Source organism: Lates calcarifer, linkage group LG3 (assembly GCF_001640805.2).
Source record: "Lates calcarifer isolate ASB-BC8 linkage group LG3, TLL_Latcal_v3, whole genome shotgun sequence".
Lineage (NCBI taxonomy): Eukaryota > Metazoa > Chordata > Actinopteri > Centropomidae > Lates > Lates calcarifer.
The window spans coordinates 4,008,011-4,031,603 of NC_066835.1; the positions used below are offsets into that span (position 1 = coordinate 4,008,011).

The 23,593-nt window shown below is 38.9% G+C and overlaps 1 protein-coding gene across 2 annotated transcripts in view; it reads right to left on the bottom strand.

Annotated features, from left to right (window-relative positions):
* Positions 1-23,593, bottom strand: part of khdrbs3 (KH domain containing, RNA binding, signal transduction associated 3) — a 116,031-nt gene that overhangs the window by 42,343 nt on the left and 50,095 nt on the right. For both annotated transcript variants that reach the window (XM_051065394.1, XM_018701228.2), the window contains exon 2: positions 9,269-9,387. In XM_051065394.1, the coding sequence (XP_050921351.1) occupies positions 9,269-9,387 (119 nt within the window). The remainder of the gene's footprint in view (positions 1-9,268; positions 9,388-23,593) is intronic.

Sequence of the window (23,593 nt, forward strand, 5' to 3'; positions counted from 1 at the left end):
TCGCAAGGTTTCAATGAATGCAGGTTTTTCAACCAAGGAACAGTGAAAAGTGAATTCTATGACCATTTCTATGATAAATAGTAGTGTGTTTCCATCTTTCCAACAATGGGTAGCATCATATACTGAAAACATTTATCAAATATATTATTTATACAGTGTGATATATTTGGCAGGTGTTTTTATAGCCTGTAGCAGTGCCGGTGGTCATCAGCTCAGGCTGCACTTACAACCTCCACCTACACTGCAACTTACAGTGTTGCCCGCAAGCCGTAAACTGGGCCAAAAAACGTGTATAGAGCTCTGCTTTGCTGTTCCTAAAGCTTAAAGTTTAATAGCTGAGAACGCACAGTACCAAAAACAAGGTGACTCAGATGAATATATCAACATTTTGATCAACTTGGATTTTGGCTGCTGGACAGTAAGGGGACTGTATTTTGAGAGATTTTAGACGATAAATCAAACTGAAAAAAGTGAGTCAGTTGAAAAGTGAGTCAGATGTGTCCCCTCCATCCACAGTGGAAATTATGCACTTGTACAGTATAGACCAGGGTATAGGGTAAGGTAATCGTTATTATCCCTGAGGCGCAATTTGTTGCACAGCCAGCAGTAAAACCGATCATCTACAGCAATCAACATACACCAGTCTACACGTAAACAGTTTACACAGAAAACACAGAATGAATTCAAAAGGCTGAGAGCAGCAGGTACAAGTGAGTTTTTAAGTCTATTGGACCTTGGTAGAATACGTCTGAACACCAGATGGAAGCAACCTGTACTCAATAAACAAGGGGTGACTGGGGTCAGCGAGGACTGACTGGGCTCGTTTTGTGGCTCTGAATCTGAGTTCATTAAGGTTTGTATCTGAAATTTCACTGCACATTCTAACAGTTCCTTCCAACCTGCTCCTATTTTTCAAGAATCATGAACCAAACCATGCATCAAATAAAAGAGAACATTCAAACAGACTCAGTATGGGCAATAAGCCAATATTTTTTGTTTAATAGCCTAGATTAGAAATCTCTTGCCAACCTTAATTTACTCATATCACTATTTTAAATCAATTGTAAAAAGACAGAATCCCAGACAGAGAACTGTCAAAACTGCAGAGGCAGAGATATGTGACATTCAGTCCTCAGATTAAGCTTGTACATGTCCCACAATGCAACAACTACCCAACTGGTGTCACTTTAGTAGTTTTCTGAGACTTGATAAATCTCCTTCAAAGCCACAGAGGACAGAAGAAGACAACTGCTTCCACAGGCTGAACAGTACTCCCTGTGACTACTAAATCAACTCTGGCGTGTAAAATTGGTGGAGTGCACCTTTAAAGTAAGACCAGCTACAGGAACTAGTGACATCTAACCAGAAGTTTAACCAACCAGTTACTCCAGAAGAGCCTCGAACTGGCCAGACTGATCAGATTTATCCGACATGAGGAAGTAAAAAAATAAAAAATAAATAAATATATATATATATATCTTTTTGAGAAATCAGAACTTTACATTCTGATATTAATTCAAAACATTTCGCACATCAGTTACTATATATATCCATACACTTTTTGTATTATCATAATGCATTTGTTTGAGCTAACACTGACTGACCACATGTGATGCTTTGCCGTCGATCAAAGGACTCCTGGCCTAGATTACTTCACAAGGTCAATGCTTTTTAGCTATAAAAAAACATGTTATGCATTACTGTGTCGAGGTATGTTGTGCGCAGACACCCATCAAAGTCATACAACCTTAACACGGGCTTAAACACAATTCCACCGGCAGCTGGAGATGGTCAGGGAGACAAAAGGAGAGTGATGCTTTTCTCCCCCTCTCCATGTTTTCCTTTAACAGTGAGTTATACAGCTGTCTCCCTCAACTATCTAGGTCATCAATTAGCTAGCAGGAGGTAAAAAAAAAAAAAACAACAAAAAAAAAAAACAGCCAGTTTTGTTCTACACCTCACCTATATCTCTCCTGCCTTTTGTTCAGAAAGCAAGTGCTTATTAGGAGGCTCCTGCCAATTCCTGGGTGAGGGATTTGAGAGGTGAGCTTTAGTGATTGGGTCTAATGCAGAAACTGACTGGTGGGTTTTTATTCTGGCTGGGCTCAACTCCAGCAGTTCTCAGCTACTGTATATTCCTTCAACTTTTATAATTACACAAGGTCCTGTGACTGGATGTGATCAAAAACCCCAGCCTCAAAGTAAATACCATGTCCCACTGTGCTAATTCCAACCCCGCACTTGCAAATGGGAATAAGTGGCCTCCTGCAAAGTTCTGACCTTGGGCTGATGAATATGTGGAAGTACAACTTCACATTAGCATGTGCAGACTTTTATGCTAACTTCTCTCAATTCATAAGCTTCTTACATCACTTGAAACATTGCAATACCTCTACTGAAATTTGCACACTTATTAACTCCAAATATATTGAGTAGGACATGAATTGTAGGGTGAGGGAAATTCAATTTAAAGTTATCTAAGCAAACAAAATGTGTCCTGCCTCTAATGTATTCAAGTTTACAAAAGGATCATCAAGGGAGACAGCACCACTGGGGCGAACAGAGGGTGTCAGGAAATGTTTTAAATGTGCTGAGTTTAACCGATGTCTCGCACATCCATCATTTCCACCTGGATGGAGCCTTGATCACTGAGCTGTGCCGTCTCTTGAACAATGATTTGCGGAGCCAGATCACACAGCCGACATCTCTCTGCGTTGCTACAGCTTTTGTGCACCCACTCCTTCTGACAGGTGGAGTGTTGGTGCACGGTGTCCGGGATGTTTGCACGGATATCTCAGTCCTGGATAAAAAAATGCTTGGACAAGGAGAAAAGCTTGTTTTTCTGATGGAGAACAAAGTGCTGCTGTATTGCTTTCAATATTATGGTGTAGGAGCCATATCAGCTGTGCATGCACGGGCGTCGGGCAAAGGAGCAAATTTACAGGAACAAAAAAATCAGACAGACTGTGAAACAGAACTTAATGCAGGCATAAATTTACTGTGTTGAAATTAGGGACACAATTATAGCCTGGCTTAGTGGTGAACTGAGGACAGAACAAATACCCTTTTCATTTTAGAAGATACAATGCTGTCTGTGGTGGGAGAGTTTAAAACATAAAAACTGACTCTGCTGAGTGAGAAAGGGGTGACAGCGTTCTGGGTCTGAATCCACATCCAGTCCACTGATGTGAAACCGATCCACACCTGAAGAACTTAAACCATTGAAAATAAACTTTGAATTAAAGATGACTTCATTAACATCAAATTTTGTAAACGGCGTCAGTTAATCCAATTATTGACCTGTGGGTAAGTTTTTAATTCAATCATTCTGTCAGAAAAAATAAATTAAAGGCACACAAAATGTGAAAAAATGCAATGTTCATCAGCAGAGTATTTCTTCTATTAATTCATGTTCTTCATCCATCCATCCATCCATCCATTATCTATACCACTGATCCTTTAGTGTTGAAGGGGGCGCTGGAGCCAATCCCACCTTGGACACATCACTGGCGGGATGTATATTGTTTAAACATGTGTCTTGCTGATAATCTTTCAGCTACATCTGATTTACTTCTCTTATATGTTCCTTTTCTGTTGTTATAAGTGCAATATAATAATAATAATAAAAAAAAAAAAACATTCTTGGCGCTCTGCAGTTTGGGGATTAAGACTGCAATTTCCCCGGTTCGATTCTGGCCAGGGAACTTCAATCTCCCTCATTTCCTGTCATCTCTCTATTATTGTCTGTAATATTAACTAAAAAAAAACTGCTGAAAACATGAAGGTCATGGACTCCATACAAAAGTTGATTTGTGGTAATTTCATTAATAGTAATGTTGTTTGAGAGAACTGTCAAAGTTATTTGTAAAGCACAACATCTAACATGATAAAAACTTCAGTCTGGGTACTACTGATCTTGCAACACTGTCTCCAAATTATTCCATTCATATATACCGCTAATTATGTTTTAGTGAAAAACATAATCACTTCCTGGATTATGTTGACTACAACTTGAGAAGTATTTCTGCATGCAAGTTGTAGGGAGTGAGTCAGGCTTGTGGTAAGGTGTAGGCTATAAGAATATTTTGGGTAAAGTTAGAGAAAAGTGGTGGTAAACATGTCAGTTTCTCTTAAAGTCAGTGTGGGCTTTTTCAGTAACAAACCCAGGCTGCCATTCTCTAACTTTGATCAAGTGCTGTGAGTGTCTAAACATAACCATAAAAACATTAAGTGTGCTTTAGTCGCTGAGAGTAGATATTGTATTGCAAGAGTGGATATTGTACCAAAAACAAATCATGAGTTAAGTAAAAACATATTTCAGGTGGCACTGTGCTTCTCTCCAAATGGATTTACTGTTGAAAGTTAGAAAAACATAATTTCAAAGGTTGGATCTACTTTTAAATCTAGTCTAGACCTTGATTATGACAGCTGATTATATTTGGATATAGCTTTATATTCCTCAGTGGATCACAACATAGCAAGTGTGAGTGTGTAATATCTCAACATAAAAATACTGTCTTCACAGAGGAAACTGAGGGTTAATCATCGTCCTGCGGCTTATTTTAGCTCCCAGGCTCTGTACAGTAAGGGGTTAACCTGGCTGTAAGTTTTTATAACGTGCTCTTTTATTAGACATACACTGTCTTGAGCCACTTCAGACTCTATTATGCATAACATAGTGACATGAGGTAATGGTATTTGTTTGACACTATTTTAAGTTCCTGACTATTTAAAAAGAGATCATGGGGATTTGCTTTATATTTATTTGACTAATGCCAGTAAATGTCAGACTGAAGTCTTAATCTGGACATTTAAACACACCAGCTCCCAGTCAATACATATGCAGAGGCACACACACACACACACACACGCACACGCACACACACACACACACATCTCCTCATATGGACAATCCAAATATATGAGTCTTACTGAACACATAACTGTAATCCCTGCTGTTTATCAGATATCAAAATCTGCCTGACTCCTACTGTGATTGATGCTTTGGGGTTTTTGCTAATGCTTTAGTTATCATGGGGGGATTATGTGACTTACAAAAACCTGCCTGGGCTCCTGTGCTGGTTCATGTCTTTAGACTGTGTGAGAGGATTGTGATGCTGCTGTCTGTAATCACCAGAATAAAAGCTGATGTGTTTAATCACAGGTTGTTGCCTGCTGCGCTGCTGTAGTGTTAGTTGTACAAAAAAACAGATACAAATAAAATACAGAAACAAAGCAATGACTGAAATTATATTAAAACAGGATTTGAATTGGCTGTTGTCTGTTAAAATAAAAGGAAAATGTCATGTGGATGATTAGAAAGACAGCAGACACAAGCAGAGGAAGAATGTATGATTAATCACATTTAACTTGAAGGGGGTGCAGAGTGTGTGTGTGTGTGTGCTGAGGGGGGGGGGTCTTTTCATCATGTGCTGAATGTATTACTGCGAGCCTGGCGAAAGGTGTGTGCTCACAGAGAGCCAGCGCAGTGATTGTGCTGAGGACAGCAGGACAGGAACGACAGCAGAAGGATAAATCACCGCTCCCAGCGCAGAGAAAAGCCACAGTCTGAACTGGAAATAAACCAGTGGGACTCCTTACGCCTCGCTAATGGCCTGCAGTGCTTTCTGCCAAAAGATGCTTTCAGAGACGGGGCCCACAGATCCGGCAATTGTACAGATGAGCACTGATAGTACATCCTTGTTCAAAAGGTTGGATATTTTTAGTCTCTGTGTAGGTGTGACATTATGTGTCATATCTGTTAAATCATGATTTAAAATATTAGACTCTCTCTCTCCCTGTAAACAAGGTTTCAGTTAAATCTTTCCTTTTACTGAAAGAGCTTTTAGGTGAGTATCTGTAAGATATAAATGATAAAAAAAAAAGGAAGAGAGCTTTCTCTACAGTATTTAAGTGTCCGTTACACAACAGAACTGCAAAATGCAACACTATAATATCATCACTCTTGCCCATATCTTAAAAAGTCTAGAGATTCATCAGTGTTGGGTATTAAAAATCATTGCTGAGGAACAGCTCTATTTTATCACAGAGAATCAGCAGCGTGGAACTTGCTGCTCGGTGTCCTTCCCCGCTTCATTTTGATAAAAAGCTATGTTTGCAGAGGATGGATTTAACCTCTCCGCACGTGCTCCTAAATGGCTATTTGGAAAATGGCTGTGCCACTTCAATGCCAGAAGCCAAAAGGTGATGCTCACACCTCAGAAGAAAACCCATTCGAGTCAAACCGATCACTCTTGCCATTGCTACCTGTCAGACAGAACAAATTGAATTTGTCTTCCTTCAGTGGCTTGTTGGAGCTCTAAACAGCGTATTAGTGGCTCTACTTATCAAAGCTGTCAGAGCAAATCTGTTTAGCTGTGAACCTGGGAGACTCAGATCAGCCTCCAGATGACACCACATGCATATGTAGTACATACTCAGTGCTCACCATTATTTTGTAGGACTAATTTAAGCTCTACAACAGACTGCATGTTAGTATCTGGTGATCAATGTCTCTGCTCATAATTCACACAAAAGCTCCCAGCAAGCTTTGATTTGATGATCAGCAGATACAAAGAATTTAAAACTATTGCTACATTTGTTTTAAAAGTTGAACTTCTTTAAACATTTGAGGTTCATATAACTGTTGTTTCAACAGCCTTTCAGGTCATAACTACAGATTGAAATATAGCCACTGAAATCCAGTTGAAAAAATGCTGCGTAAATGGCAAAACTTTAGCTAGCAAGATGCTAGCGCTACTAGCAGTATGATATTCAAAAACTGCACGTACCAAGGAAATTGACATGAGGATAAACATGTACCATATGTATTGATAGGTTAGACTTTTTTGTGTCATTTTTTATTTTTCTAAGCGATGCTAGCCACATGGCTCTGGATAGCAATGAACTATCTCAACTACTGAGTGGATGACATTTGCCACAGACATTAACAGTCCCCTCAGGATAAGTTGTTATAACTTTGGTGATCTGCTGACTTGTCATCTAAATTTTGATTTGACCTGTGCTTTGGTTTATTAAATGATATTTCCATCAAACTTAGCTGTGCTTTGTGGGTAGTGCTAATTAAAAGGATGGAAACTCATTGGGGTGGGAAAGGCAACATATGATAATAATTTCCTAATGATTTTGCTCTTCACAGCTATTGCAACTGCTGTTTGACTAATTAAAAGATAGAGCTTAGATTTGACATTTAAATCATTAAATCATTTAAAACATTTAAACTGACTTTACAACCACTACAACTAAAGTAAAAACTGTTGCAGGGTCATTCCAATTCAGCTTCTGTCATTTCTAGCGAGCTTGACATTTGCCTCCTTTTCAAGCAACATAACAAGCGTCCTGTTTAACTGAGTAATATAACGCCTTTTTTTGCTTTTTCAGTTAAATGTCTACACCGTTGTCTCACGAGTAAGTATCATGTTGAAAAACAAATCCAAGAGCAACTTGTTTAATTATGTCATGAATATGACAGTATTAGCTTTGTTGATATTATCTTAAAGAAAATGGAACCATCAAGGGCTAACATTAATGTTAAGATGGCAGTTTGGCTGAGGGGCTCAACTTAAACTTTAATTGTTGGCAAAATGGTAAAAGAGTAGTCCCTGAGCTCTAATGAGCCATACAGAGTGGTGTATTCACCGACAACCTTCCTAGGATTTACTGCTGTGTGTGCACGATCCAGCAACTGAAATACAGTACACTTTAAGAAAACCGCTCAGATCTGGACAATTCACACAAGCACACCAAACTAACATGAAAAAGCAATATTTGCTGAAAAGCAAGTTGTTTGCATCCCTGTAATTAGCAACTGTTAGCAGGCTAACACACTAAACTAAACTAAACTATAAAGGTGAACTTTATAGGTGCTAGACATCATTGTCATTGTGAGCATGTTAGAGTTTCCCAAAGCCACTAACATGACTGTACAGTCTTTTTTTTTTTGACCTGCCAGTCACCAAATAAATGCTTGTGGGCATAATCAGAGATGTAAAGAAAGAGAGACAATGTTAAATTCAGATTTAGGCATCACAGCATTAGTATCAAACTGATCTAAGTTACACAAAGTTTAATTATTCTAAATTAGAGTGTTAACTATGGGTGTCTTTGTCACAGTGCTGATATGACGCTATGATTAGTCTTCAAAGCTAGAATGAAGTGCTATATTAAATACTGGGTGTGGATTAATATAAAACCTGGTATATTGCAGATTTTGACACCCAGTATGTTAAACTGACTGGCATTATTTTACCATGCATGTCATTAAAATTCTAGTGATTTTGATCAAAAAAATCATGAGGAAACTCAAGTTAAATGCACCGCTAGAGCATTAGTGGTTCACTGTGCTGTTTTCCCCCCTGCCATCCTCTATCCATATACTGCAGGTTACCACTGTCCTTCCCCCTGGAGGGCTGAGGTGAAAACTTGAGTGATGTCCTCATGTAAGAGCGGCCCTCTCACTTTTACATCAGCCTCCCCATCGCGCTCCCAGCGGGAAATCCCTGTCATGCACCGAGCGCACAGCACCAATAAACGCTGCTGCCGGTGAAGGCTGCTCGTGGCAGGTGAGGCTGAAGTGCTCTCAAATGTGGCAACTGCGTTATCGCTCAAAACGGCTTCACGTGGAGGTCACCGCGAAGCTGTGCTGTCTGGGACTCGATACATGTGACTTATGTGCCGCACTGCAAACGCACTCTCACCTTACAAGCCATTCATTTTTATGAGAAAAAGACTTCTAGAGCATGGAAGAGGCATACAAGTACATTCATCTACCATGTATCATTAGAAATCCACAGCACACTCAAGAAAATGAAATCCACTGTGACAAAATTCCTTTGAATCTTATATTCATAAATATTCATTGACAAATTAATATACCAAGACATCAAAGCGTCATTGACCAAGGTCAGTGTAATGGAGAGGTGTGTGTATGAGGGAGGAGGAGTGAGAATTACAGTTGTAACGTTTCAAAAGCTTAAACAATTCTTCAGACAGGAAGTAACATCCCTAATATAGTTCTACCCCAGTTCTGTCAGCCAACACTCCGCCTGTATGTCGTCTTCCAGATACGCTACATCTAATAACATAAAGCATCAACAAAAAGTGTCAAGTGGCTGTTGTAAGGAATTTAAATCAAAACCAGTGCAACTGTAGTTGGCTTCATTATCTATAAATAACACTATCTAAAATTCTCTATCTGTGCACATCACATTCTTGGAGAAATCTCTGGTGGTGGTACTATTGCACTTACTTTAGGAAACTGCTTGACTGGTATTAAAACTTTCTGGCCCAGTTTCATGTTCTTGTTGATGACGACGTCGATGAACTTCTCCTCTTCCTTCCCCTCGTCTTTCTGAATTTTCTCAATCTCTATAAGAAGGGAAGAAGAAAAGTGATGAGTCATGGATGACAAGCAGCAGATATACAAGACTGTAGTACAGGTGCAATTAACAATAAATACCACAGTATATGGGGAAATACACTTTACGAAGAATTTTGATTCCTGCTAGCCACATTTCTCAAATATAGGGGGAAGTGTTTCTGTCCACCAGCATTTCTGCCCTACCATAGCACTGGATGCCAGGTCAGTGAACACAGGTTTTGGCTCTGGACAGTCACAGTGGTACCAAACATTACTGTGACAACAACACTCAGAGCGCCTATGCCCAGTCATTGTGTGTGGGTTTCAACATGAAACTGCCCCTCAAACCAGAGAGTGCTGTTCCTCTATGATTGTTTGTGTATGTATTAAATATAAGCTCCACCTTAATTAGTGAGCTCTGGGGGTGTTGGTAGTAGGGCTGTGCGATAAGTCATCTCATGTCCCAGTAACGAGATATAAGTTGCAATGGCCGCCGTTATCTCCTTCCACCTCTGCGAGGCTTTGTTATATGCCATGCCACTGTCTGTATCACCTTCAGTCTTCATGCTGACATTCAGGTGTCCGCCTGCATCCATGTGGCAGCATGTAAACCAACATCCAGATGCTGAAAAAATATTGCCATAACCAGTGTCACACAGCCCTAGTTGCTCAGTGTATTTCTGAACTCTGGACAGAGCCAGACTAGCTGTTTCTCCATTCTTTCAGTCGAAGCTTTGCTAACCACCTGCTATTTCCAGCTTATAACAGTTTAGCTGAAATGAATCAGCTATCGACCATTTTGATAATCAATTAATCGATAAATAAATGTTTTAAGCCAAAAACTCGCAGGTTCCAGTGTCTCAAATGTTTTCTTGGTCTTCTATGACATTACAACACATATATTTGTGCTCTACATGCATGAATATGTCAGCTTTGGCTTTGATAAATTATGATAGACTAACTGAGAAATAAATGACAGATTAATTGGAAAATAATCATTAGATGCAGACCAGTTTATGAGATCGTGTCAATCTTCTCATCTCACTTTCAGAAACAAAGGCAAATTTTCCTTTAATTTCCTGATTGACCAAGGTGGACAAAACATGTATTTTGAAGATGTCAAACAACAGTCTGAAACCCAAAGGTATTCAACTCACAAAAACACAGAAAATCCTTGTATTAGGAAATGTTTGTCATTTTTGCTTGATAAATAACTTACAGGGGAACTTCAGCAGTATTAAACATAAAGGTCAGTTTCACAGTCATGAGGAGTAGTAAGCAGCCTGTGAGAACAGTTGTCTCCTGTGGCTCTGGAGCAGCGTCAAGACTGACGAAATAATCTTTGATGATGTCATGAGGTTATCTCTGTTTGGACTTGGAAACTACAAATGTATAACAGCGTTATGCACTGGTAGGCACCAGGACACAGCTGATTATTTAAGCCCTACTCCTGAGTCACACTCAACAGATTTGCTCAACAGTTTTCTGCTCTAGTAAACAAACCTTTATGAATTGTGCCTTTATTGACAAAAATTGTTAGGTTCCTTTAGCGTTATTCATCTCACCTATTGGCTGAGGCTCAGTCGTCATGATACTTTGTAATTTGAGTGGAGACACCAATTTACTTGTAGAGACACGACATGTGCTAGAGTCCCTTTCATGTGCCTTATAAAAAAATGATGGGGAGGACACTAGAGCTTGCACCTCCAGGCTAGCAAAAATATTGGCTGTCACGCTTCTTCTATTGGGAGAGGTAGACTTTGATGTATTTGGAGATGTAACCTTGAACGTTTAATCAGATGGATAACATCTGTGTTTCAGTGCCAGGAAAATGGTTTTGCAGAGAGGGCAGCTGAGAGGTGCGGGGAGGCTACGACAAAGACTCCAGGCTAAAAGCCCAGCAGGGGAAAGGGTGAGGCAGGAAGTGAACTCCATAGTAGATTTATTTCTCCTACTCCAAATGATTAAAAAATAAATAAAATAAAACAGAGCAATCATGATCCTTTGGCTTTTCAGGTTATGTTATGATAAGAGATTTTTGAAGCCTGGTTCAGACTCAGATGAGAATCAGAGAAAATAAGCTGTTTCTATCTGAAAGTGTGATAAACTCAAACATGTTCATATGTTCAAACACCACATAACCAGATATACCACATACCCGTTTTTCAATTACACTAGGTCAGAAATGAGCAAAGCATATCAGCACTGAAAACTGGAAACTAAAAAGGCAATTGTGATTTCTCAACAAAGCTCTGCAGCATTACATTTGCAGAATGTAATTAAAACCTTTGATATGAGTTTTAACGAAGATAAAAAAAATAAAAAAAGTAGAAGAATCAGGGAGATGGAGATATCTTTAAGCTTCAGTTTATCCCAAGGGGGGCAGGGAGTGCACAACGTTCTGAGAAAAGACAACATTAATATTAATGCATCGCCTAGCAACATGCCAAGACAGAGTTTCCTCCTTCCAGCGGGCGTTGTCCTCAAAACATTCAGGCTCTGATGTGTTGGGAGATTGTGACTGAGACTGTGTTTCAACTACAAAACGTCTAATTCTAAACAATTTTTTTTATTTCAGAGCTTAGAGCACAATTTTTCTGACTTGCCCACAAAGAAATTTTTGCATTTCAAGACCAAATAAACCCCAACAGGGCTCTGCAATCAATCAGCAGGTGTAATAAGCAGCCAAAGTGCAGCTCCAAATGAGCTTGCTGTCTGAACATGGCGAGACAGAATCAGCTAGTGTGAATTAACTGACCACAGTTCTTTTCAAAAGATCCTGTTTGTGCCGCTGTTTATGAGGGAGAAAATATGGCAATGTGAACTGAGAACCACCCTCCACCTCCGAGTCATTACCAAAGTGTTCAAAAGAAAGAGATTTTAGCATGCATCACTGACACAAGCACAGTATCCTTTTTGTGCCTTCCAGCTCCATAACAGTCTTCTCCTCTGGCTGCAAATGGACAGTGAATAGCATGATTTTCAATTTTGGCCATTTGAGAGACACAACGCACCTTTATTGAATCAGCACCTTAGAATACCTGGAACACACTGGAAAAATATCACGAGAGGTTCCTTTGTAGATTGTTATGGTTACTGTTCTGTATGTGAATCAGCAACAATGTTGGCTAGTGAAGCTATATGAGGAAAGAAATGAATTCAGGGGCTTGATAAAGCTTTCAAAGCCAACGTGTCTCAGCTGCTCAGAGACCCAAGTGAAATGAGTGAACGAGATACTGAATTCGGAGGATTTCCTTAAGATATGTTGACGCTATGGGCTCTGGAGGAGCCACTTGGTCTATATAATGGTGAATATATATGTTCATCCCGTTCCCCTGTTGAGGGCTTTTGCTGCCGAAAGACGTTTTTCTCGCTCCTGAAGAGCAGCTGAATTCTTTTCATTGCTTCGCTTCTGTTTGAGGATGGGAGGAGCAGCAAACTTGCACATCATTCCTGTATATTTTAACCTTTTGATTTGAGAGGCTCCAAAATGGCTTCATACAACTTCAGATTCAAGGATAATTTTTTAGTTATTAGTTATCATGAGCAATAGAACAATTAGACAGGCTGTAACCGCCAAAAAGTCAGCCTATGTGAAATAAGTTACTTAAATCACTTTACTTGGAGGCAAAACTGAAAGGGAGGACACTGTAATAATGCATTCTAAAAAAGAGATACTGAACTCAAAGATGGTGCCCACTCACCTGAATGAAACTTAAGAGTTATAAAGCCTTCATGGATTGAAAGAGTAGCAATTGACCTTTTTTGTAGTTTGGATGCCATGTCAAAGGTTTTACAGATGCTCTTTTAGGAAGCTGTTTTTTTGTTTGTTTGTTTGTTTTGGTTTTATTGGAAATTTTTGAAAACTGACAATCAGACAATCTTCCATAGAAACTGTCCAGCTGTGCAGAGGTAAAAGAGAAGTTCTCTCTTTTACTTTTCATGTATACAACAAATTACAACACCATAGCTGCCTTTCAGGAGACAGATGAAAAGTGTGTGCTGCTATCCCCATTGGTATGATTCATCGCATCTCGCCGCTCTGGATGACAGCAGGTTTTCTGTTCTGCCTTCAAGTGAGGCCGTATAAACATATTTGTCTTTAGACATGATCAGATGACATGTCGTACAAACTGTTCCAAGCACACCCCAGCCTTAAAGAATAACTCTGATATAATTTTATCTGATTATTATTTTATTTTTTTTATTTTTGGGTGTAAATGATTGATAGGGATAAAAATCTTTGGAATCAGTGCAGTACTGAGGAAGAATGGTGTATCCAGCAACCTCAGACAGCTGCTGGGCATTTGTCTGCATCAAAGCGTGTCCACTAAAGTGCTTGTTTTTGCCACTGACAAGCTCAGATTGAAGTGTCTGACAACTTTATCGATTCCTACAGACACGGACCTTTTTATTAAAGAGTTTGCTACATTATTATTTTATTATTATAGATTTGTTTAAACAGAAACATTGGTTATTGCTACCAGACTCCATTGGTAAAACAGGAATTTTACCTTGCAGAACTCAGGAGCTGCTGGAATACTGTTGCCTCTATGAGTTAGTTTGTCTGTGTTATTGTGCAGTACTTTTACCCATGAAAAGGATCTGAATACTTCTTCTGCCACTGAAAGTCACACAATAACACAACCTAAAAAACTGATCAAGGCAGCAGTGTCCCAGCAGCTCCTGTTTTCTGCCAGGTATAACTCCTGTTTTTGTCAAAGGAGTCTGGTAGTGATGTATTGTATGGTGATGTTTCTGGTTAAACAAAAAGTTCTAAAAAATTAAAATAATGTTTTCATTTTTTGTCATAACAAACCATTTTGGAGCGTTGAAAGATCAAAAGGTGAAAACTATAGTGTAGATGTTGCACATTTGCACTGAAGGAATGATAAGATTTCAGCTGCAAAACAAAAATCAACATGTTCCAGCAGCTACAGTCCTCATCAGGGGAACACGATGAACATACATATTCAGCAATATATTGTATAGGTCAAGTGACTCCTCCAGGGCCTGTAGACCATAGAGTCAAACCGAGTGAAGAATAACTTCAAAATCTTCAACATTCACTATTTCATTCATTTATTCCATTTGGGTCTCTGAGCTGCTGATACATGTTGGTTTAGAAAGATGAACTGCCTTTATTCTTCACATAGCTTTTCCTGAATTAAGAAATTTACTTTCTGAGGACAAAACTACAAAAATAATACTGAAGTTGTAATACACCAAAATTATTTTATTCCTTGAAGAAAGCATGAAGAATCAGTTTTCCCTGAGTTCATCTCAACTTTACAACCTTTGCACACATTAAAAATATATTTACAGTCTATAAAATGCATCCGCCTGGGTGATGACACCCCACAATGGGACACCATCCCAGCTGTCTGCTTTTCTATTAGAAATGCCTTCACTTAAAAGCAGCTCTGTGATTTAGGCCTTGCCATTTAAAATTCATAAGCTGGGCAGATTTTGTGGGATTATGCATGACTTCAGCTGCGTGCTGGAGAGTCGAGCTGGGGACGGAGGCAATTGGGTCATTAAGTCTACCAATTTCATGTTTAAGGGGTGAGATCATAAATACAGTTATCTGCACACCGGGTGTACCAGCTTGTTACCGGACAAGACAGAAGGGAGATTCACAACTAACAGGATCAGGTGTCACTTTGTCATACATGCAGTGAATACATCCCACTTCTGCAAATAGAATGAATTTTTTGTACTGTTAAAGCTGCATAAGTCAAATTTTTAATTTAGCTATTTTTGATTGTTTCTTTGTTTTTATATAATATGCCATGGTTCTTCTGCCCAAATCTGTGAGTGAGGCTGCAACAGAGAATCCAATCTCCCCTAAAATGTAAACATAAAAAGTGTCCTAAGCAGTAAGTGCAGCTTTAAAATTCTAACTTCCATCACATTAAAGGAGTTCAGTAAAAAAAAGTACTTCTAATTCTCACTGAGCCACTAATAGAGTGAAAACACCAGCCTGTGCAAACCATTTATGCTATGCTATGTAATTTAATTGTGTTGTATTTAATAATGGCCATGAACAATACCTGAGAGGGAGGAAACTATGGCAACTCACTTGACACTAAATTAGACAGCAACTGACACACAACTCATTTTGTGTGAGACACATGCTAAAGCTAGTTAGCTGTGCTAGTGGAAAACAGTTAGCCTGGCTCTCTTCACAGCTGAAACCCAACACCTATGCAGCCTACAAATTTAAAAAAATCTTTAATCTGTAAAAAACAAAAAGCATCATTTTAGCGGCTGCTGTAACTATTACCTGACAAGAAGAAAAATGGGTGCACCCATTCTGTCATGTAAGTGCATGCTGGAGTAAAACCCAAAATGCACTGGGTTGAAGAATGCAGAGAATCTATTAACAGGCAACTCTATTGGGAATAATTGCTTTACATTGCTTTACAATATAAAGGAATGTTTGCTTTTTACTTTTAGAATTATCCTAGTTTCATTTCTCACAACTGATTACCAATAATATCAAACTAGTAAGAGCCACTGTTGCTTTAATTTAAATGTGAAGAACAGCATTGGGTCAGCAGTTCTCTAATAAGGCAGTCTGGGTGCCCTTAGTGGTGGCACTCTGGTAAACAATATGTGTGAAGCAAAAGTTCACAGCTAACAAATATAATGAGAACTACATTCTCCCTGGTGTATACACTGATTCAAACACTAATTATCCAAGAGCTCACTGTTGCTTTGGATGTTCAAGGGTATTCTGACACCAGTTTGTGCCTTCAAGTTTGAATTAACTCAACACAAACTTTGAATTGTAGATTCAGTGACACATTTTTATGGTGTGAGTGAAGGCTGTGGAGGGGTCTAAGGTAGAAACGAATGTAAACCCAACCAGTCTTTTCTTTCGCAGAGTGGAGCCATATAACCCCATATCTTGGTTTAATTTAGCGGAACTGACTGGTGCTTCAGAATTAATTGTACATAAAAAGTGTTTCATGCCACTGTTTTGTTAGTGGCTAAACATATGCTGCAGTAAAGACAAACTGTCAGGAGCTACATGAGCCTTTATACACTATTAAGGTCTAAAATAATAGGAGAAACATTTGACATTTCAATTAAGCAACATAATATACTGTCTTTTATTGTCTTTGAAGTAAAATGTTATGTGTTGAGTTATATCTCTAGGGCGATGCTGCTCACATTCCTAATCATGAAATACCAGCAAAACTGACATTTTCTGATTTTATTTGTGTTTTATGAAGGTTATTATTATTTGCGCTCTTCATTTCACCTCATCACAGACAGGAAGAAGAGCTTAGCTCTCAGTGTGTTTCCTTGCGTAAATAATTGAACTGAAAATTGGAAGACAGTGAGTTTCTCTTCTGCTTCAACAAGCGTCTGAGGCAATAAACATACAGTAGCCTGTCTAAATAGCACAATGGTAGTTTATCGGCTTCTTTCCGCCAATTCCTTTATGCAGCTGATGCTGTGTGCTGCTGTCTGCACCAGACAGACTCATTATTTTGTTGTTTGGCAATTACGGGTCAAATGAATGAAATGCTCCAACAGGAATGTCACATCATTATTCTCATTTTCCATTTTCCATCTACCAGAACATGCTTATATAAACCCAATCAAGGGACATTGAGGTCACTCAGAAAGTTAAAATGTTCAAAATAAAATAGAAGAAAATTCAACATGGATGCTTGTTAACAAAAAAAACCCTTCCTGTTTCCAATTAAAAGGCCAAGAAAACCTCTTTATCAATCAGTATCTAACAACGAGCAATGGGATCTTACATGAAAAGAAAACTTTCAATAGGAGTGATGGAGTCATGTATTTTCATTCACCAATCAAAGTTTAACAACATTTGATTAGATTTTTTCCCTTTCATATTGCTTATTGCTTATTTAATCATCAGGGCAGTGTATTGCTGAAGAGGCAAGTCATAATGACAAAGCAATAACTAGCTAACTAGCTAAGTTTGCTAACACTGGCTACCATTAGCCACAACAAGCTACTGGTCATACCAGATCAAGTAGCTATGACTGTAGCAGCTCAATAATAATAATAACAATAATAACTGAATTGAGCGAGATCAGATTTACTGTTAAAAGTTTTCAGGGGCTTTAAATGCATCTCACATATACTGCAGATTAATGTGATTATACTATCACTAATTTACAACAATGAAACTGTATTTTGGCATTGCAGAATTTTCTTTGTACAATGCCCAAATCCCCAAAAATGCAGCATTCAAATTCTTGGTCATTGTACACATAACATAACCCAACAAGTCTTCTTCCATACATAAATCCATACAATCTTGGTATATGATGATGAAATTGGGAACACTGCCATTTCCATGTCTCAATAAATTAAGACAAACTATGATATTTTGACCATATTTTCCTTTATATTGTTTCCCTATCCCACACAGACTCTATGCACTAGACTGAGAGACTGCCAGTGGTCTCAGGAAGTATGGTCAGTGCCAGAAACAGTTTTCCCCACACACATTTCATGTGTGCTACCAGTGTGACCACACACGTTTAGCGTGAATCATGGTGTCAAGGCTGTGACCCTTGAAAGAGAAACGCTAACACTCAAAAAAAAAAAAAAAAAAAAAAAAAAAAAGAACGTCTCGCCTGGCCCCTGTCCTGAAATCTCAATTTCACTCTGGCTCCTCCATTGCCTTGACAAGGTCAGGCTGGCAGCAGGAATTCGTCTCGCCCCCTAATCTAGAGATTACATTCTCGGCGGCCGGGCAAGGCCCTCCCTCCTTCCACTTTCCTTTCTGCCTCTCTCCCTGCAACCCTGCCAGCCTGGCTCTCTACTGCGAGGTAACGAGCCAAGACCCGCTTACAGTGTAGAGATAATGTCCACGGATTAAGACAGAGAGCCCCTCGAGTGGTGCCTCTTTCATTTCAGTATCCGGCCTGTGAAGCATCATAAATACACCCAGCCAGTCAGGGAATCCATTCTGTGGATCCCTGTGGAAGTCAAACTCTGTCTGCTTATAGAAGTGTATAGTAGCATATGATTTTAATCCGCCAAACTCAGTGGTAATGGCTATGGCATTACACAAATACAAAAGAACATTTTCACTGCAAAAATCATGGGATCTTTAGGGATGCTCTTGTCACCCTCAGGGTGAGTCACAAATTTAAAATGGTTGTGTAAGAACATTAAAGTTCCCTGAAGATCCCTTTGGGTGGCGGGGTTGTTCAAAGTGCATAAGATTGTTTTTTTTTTTTTTAAAGGCCTTTAAGGCTTCAAGTTTCCTTAAAGATGCCAGAATCGCTACAGGCTTCTACCTTGTGTGACAGCATTTCATATACTTCAAGCCTGTGTTGTTTGCTTATCATTAGGATAGTTGCAGGGCGCATTTATCTTGGCACCTGTTCATTTAAAGGCTTGCTCACAAGGAGATTATCAAAGTGTTCTCAACTTGCCAGAGGATTTTGCTTTACAAATTTGCCTTCATCCATGACATTATGAGTAGCTGCTTTAAATGGGAAGGTGTAAGAGATGGCAGTTTTCTAGGATAACACATCAACAGCATGTGTCCTGCAAGTATCCACAAGTTTGATTTGCTGTTTGCGGTGTTACTTGAGGTCACATGTGATTGGACATAAAATTGAAAGAGGCTAGAAACAGTAAAATTAAATGAAAATGAATTTGTGTCTTTAAAAGGTTTTCTGGTATTCCCCTTCACCGTGTGACAACATAAAGGGAACAGCAATGTTTGTGCATTTTCTTTTCACAGCAGCCTTTTAAAAAAGCATTAGCGTTTATATTTTCACTGAGCAGTCCAGGGAGGCAGGATGCAGGAAGGTTCAGAAGAGTCCAGGAGGCATAAAAGGATGCGAGAGCCTTTGTGTGAAGATCACTTTTTAGCCATAACCTGACTGAACTTTAAGACCCACCTCCTGCTCCTCAGATGATAAAGATGTCAGCAGTACAATGCAAACACTGGACACAAACTCAGTGATTTAAAAAAGTTTCCATATGACGAATCAAGACTCACTTCACTTGGTAAACTAAGCTTTTTGGCTGGTGCTTTTGCTGAGCTGTTAAGAAACAATAAAATGTCGATCAATGCAGATTGACCAGTGAAAACAAACACTACTGATCAAAAAAATAAAACTCTGAACCTGTGACTGAGCTGCTTCAGTGACCTTGTCATCACTGCAGAAGTGCTAAGTGTATGTATGAATATTATGATAAGACACATTGTATAACTTGCTGACTATGCTCTACACAGTGGATGTAAGTTCCAAAGCAAATTTATAGAACATTTTAAACCGTACCCTAAAAATGCTGAATATAAAATGAGTTTGATCCTCAAACATCCTATATAGGTTAATAATGTTCCCCCATACATAATTCATAGTATTTCTCATCATCAAATATTCTGTTTTCATACAATAGATTAGAAAAGATCAAACTGCTTTGAGGTTTTCTAAAAGCAGCAGCATCAAGCGTCATCCTTCCACTGAAACAAACCCATGGTTGACTATTGAGGGTTTGTGAATCCATCAGAGAAGTTATCAATAAACCACTCACTACAATAATAAGACGACATATTTTCTGTTGAGATTTTTCCATTACAAACTCAGAGTAAATGAAAACTCTATCATATAACCAAAAGAAATCCATGCACTTATTTATTCTTTCAACTGCTCTTAAAATTAATATCTGCTATGGTTACCATATCATTAGATGTGTATAAGTAGTCATCACCAATAGTTGCCATGGTAATAGCTGGACAGAAAAAAGAGACTCCAGTTCCAAAATCTTTGAGAAAGATACAGATAAATATAGGACGACTAATCCCCTACATAAAATTCCACTTGAAAATCGTGGGTGTTATTATCAGTACTGGCTTATACTATGTAAAATGGTGAACACTAAACTGTCTAAATTCACATGGACTACACTGGCTAGCCTGCAAGATTAGACGATCCAATCAAGAAATAACCCGGTAATGGATTTCACTCAAAAGCTTTACTTTATTAAGACCAGCATTTAACAGCAGCATTTTAAAGCGCTTGATGTACAGCAGGCAACTTGCTTTTAGCAGTCACATTACTATCACTATCCATATCCTGTACATGAAAGGACTGAATCTTTCCTCTTTTTTCTATTCTGTTCTATTTTGATATTAAAGAGCCAATGGAATCAATCAAATGGATATGAATAAAGTACAAATATATTCTGATGTTGACCAGGGATGATTCAGCCTGATCTGCTGCCTGGTGTACTTTTCAACCTTCCATGTACACAGGCAAGTATGTTATCAATTGTGCCTCTGTTGGAACTGCCTGTATATGCATACGATGTTGGTTAAAGGCCCACATGTTATCCAACTGCATCTTTAATAGTCTGGGAAACCCTGAGATAAATAAGGGCTGACAAAAGAGGAACGCTTTTACAAAAAATAATGAACATTAAATGGATAAATAACACACGTAATGAGACTACAATGTCACTGCAAGGTCTTTTTATGAATCTGCGGTCAAGGAAGAGCCTCCATTGCACTAGAGGTGGACCACATGACTGGCTGAGATCTGATACTTAATAACAGGCCTGAATGATCCCAAAATATTGCTCTAACACTAGAAGACACCCATTTACTGTTCTCCGCTCCTCACATTACAACTTAAGATGAATCACTGTCTTTGTTTAGCAATCCACAGCAGCAGTGCAGCCTGTAATGCTTTCTCTTCATTAGGCTGTCTGCAGACCACTGTGTACAACAAAACACAGAGCCCCAGCGGATGATAGAGATAAAAAGATACAAAGATAAATCATTTTAAACATGCATTAATTAATAAATCATCTGTCTGGTCACACCCCAACCTCAACAATAAACCCTTTGGTTTCTTTGGCGGACCCTAACACGAAAGGACCACAGCAAGGCCACTTTATCCCACAATTAACATAAGCTGATGTTTATCGGTTCGACATCTCGTCGCCTAATGAAGTTTCCCATAAAACTGTCATTAGGCTGGAAGAGGGCGGGGGGGGGACTTGAGGACGAAAATGAAAACTGTGCAGCTTAATGTACATCATTATCTGGGACCCATCTCTGGCTGCATTATCAAAATACACTGAATCATCATAACTCATAATGACCAGACCACCTTCATTTTTTCTTTCAATTACTCATCACGCATCAGTTACACTGCAGACAAATGCCTGAACGTGTGTAAGAGCCTCTTAAAAGCATTCGCTGCTGGTTTGGATCTACACACACTCAGACTGTGGTAAACAGAGAAATTCATTTCCACACTAAGTCAGCAAGCATTAGGGAGGCATTAAAGGCAGCACGAGTGGTTATGATATTATCACATGCATATTATTTCTAACATTTTCCAACATGGTGTTGAGCTAATACAGTGCCTCGCAGCATCACTTGTCCTAAGATCGCAACAAGCTCAGTCAACCTCTGTTCCTAACTGAGCCAAATCAATTAGATTGCAGTTTGTCGTCTCTTCATAGTGGTGAGCATCAAACAATTCAAGAAGGAGAAAGATCAATATTGCAAATGAAATAAGGCACTTGATGTTCTCCAGTGGAGACGCACTCATTTCTACACAGAGACAGAGACGGTGTTTGGCATCAGCTGCGAGGGGCTGGCAAAGACTCTGGATCAGCTCGACAAATACATCCTCTGTTGTTTTATTACCACAGATTATCTGACAGTTTTGTATTTGGGATTAATAGTCAATGTTGCCGAGTACACGATCACACAGGAGATATAAATGTCTGAATCTATCCATCTATCCTATTTCTCTAAATCCAGCACACTCTGACTGTAAAAGCAAGACAGAGAGGAAACTGTTCATTGTATTTTCTTCACAAAAAACCATGTTAGCTCTTCAAAGAGGCACTGATCAGTCATAGCATCAAAGTCAAAGATCCAGTGTTTTTTCATGCTGAAAAATTTCCAGTAATTGAACTGTAACAGAAAGGGACACACATGACACTCAGTTCAATTAGTCTGTGAAAGCTGTAAAATGTTCTCAGTGTCCCTGATGGGGGATTTGCTCTGAGGAAAAAAAAAAAAAAACATCATCAGGGTTATCTCAGCTTGGGTTTGAGACTTCAGAAAGTTTTACAGAATGTCAGAGTTTCAAACTTGGGCTGTGAAGTCTTAGAAATGTGGGCATTTACTAAGTAGGGAGGTCTAATAAGTTGCATTATGGGAAGTATGTGATCAGAATTTTTGGAATTTGAAATGCAATGCTAAACTGGTGGAACTGAGGGGCTGTGATGCCCTATGAAAAGCAAGCATTGCAATCTTTGGTATCATACAAACTAACCATTAATTATGCAAACTACAAATAGCAAATTTAAATTACTATTAATTACTATTTGCATACATTATAAAGTATATAACCAAGTTCACAAATTCAATACATCACAATCTTGAGTGTATACTTAGCTGTTAAGATACTATGGTCTACAAGGCTTAGCGAGAAAGGTAATTTAGGTCCACAAAGGAGAAATATTCCTGCTGCATCACCTCTGCTGCTTGAGGTGTTATACTCATGATCTGTCAGCTCCACTGCAGCAGCAGGAACAGCTGCTGTCTCTGAACTGTTGGTGCACATATACTGTACTCATACATAAACTCAAAGCCAGTAGACTCACCAATTGGAAAATCATAGGTGATTGCTGTTTTATTACCCAACAGCTTGAATGCTGATGGGTTGTTATAAAACAGAAAGCAGCTCTATATATAGGCTCTTCTTCAAGGCTAACATGGTTATGTTTAGCTGGTATCATTTTTACCATGTTCACCACCTTAGTTTAGCATGTTAGCATGCTAACATTAGCTTTGGTACTAAACACAAAGCATAGATGAGGTAGACAGGAATGTTATTAGTTTAAAATGTAAAACCTTTGACCTGATGATGGCACTAAAGAAAAAGTTAAATGATCTTGTGAACATGAATGTCCATCTAATAGTAGAGATATTTCAGTCTGGACAAACGAGGAGAACCAGAGCCAGGGCACTAGAGGGGCTGTAATGCTGACTAAAATGATATGGATGGCAATTACACAATACTTCCTGTTGGAATTATGAGGGGAACGTAATTCTTTTTTTTCTTTTTTTTTTTTTCTTATAATCATTTCCTCTGTAAAATCTGGGAATAAACACACTGGATAGAAGCCAAGTCAGACTGCACTTCTTGTGAGGCCCTGGTTGTAATGAATCACCAC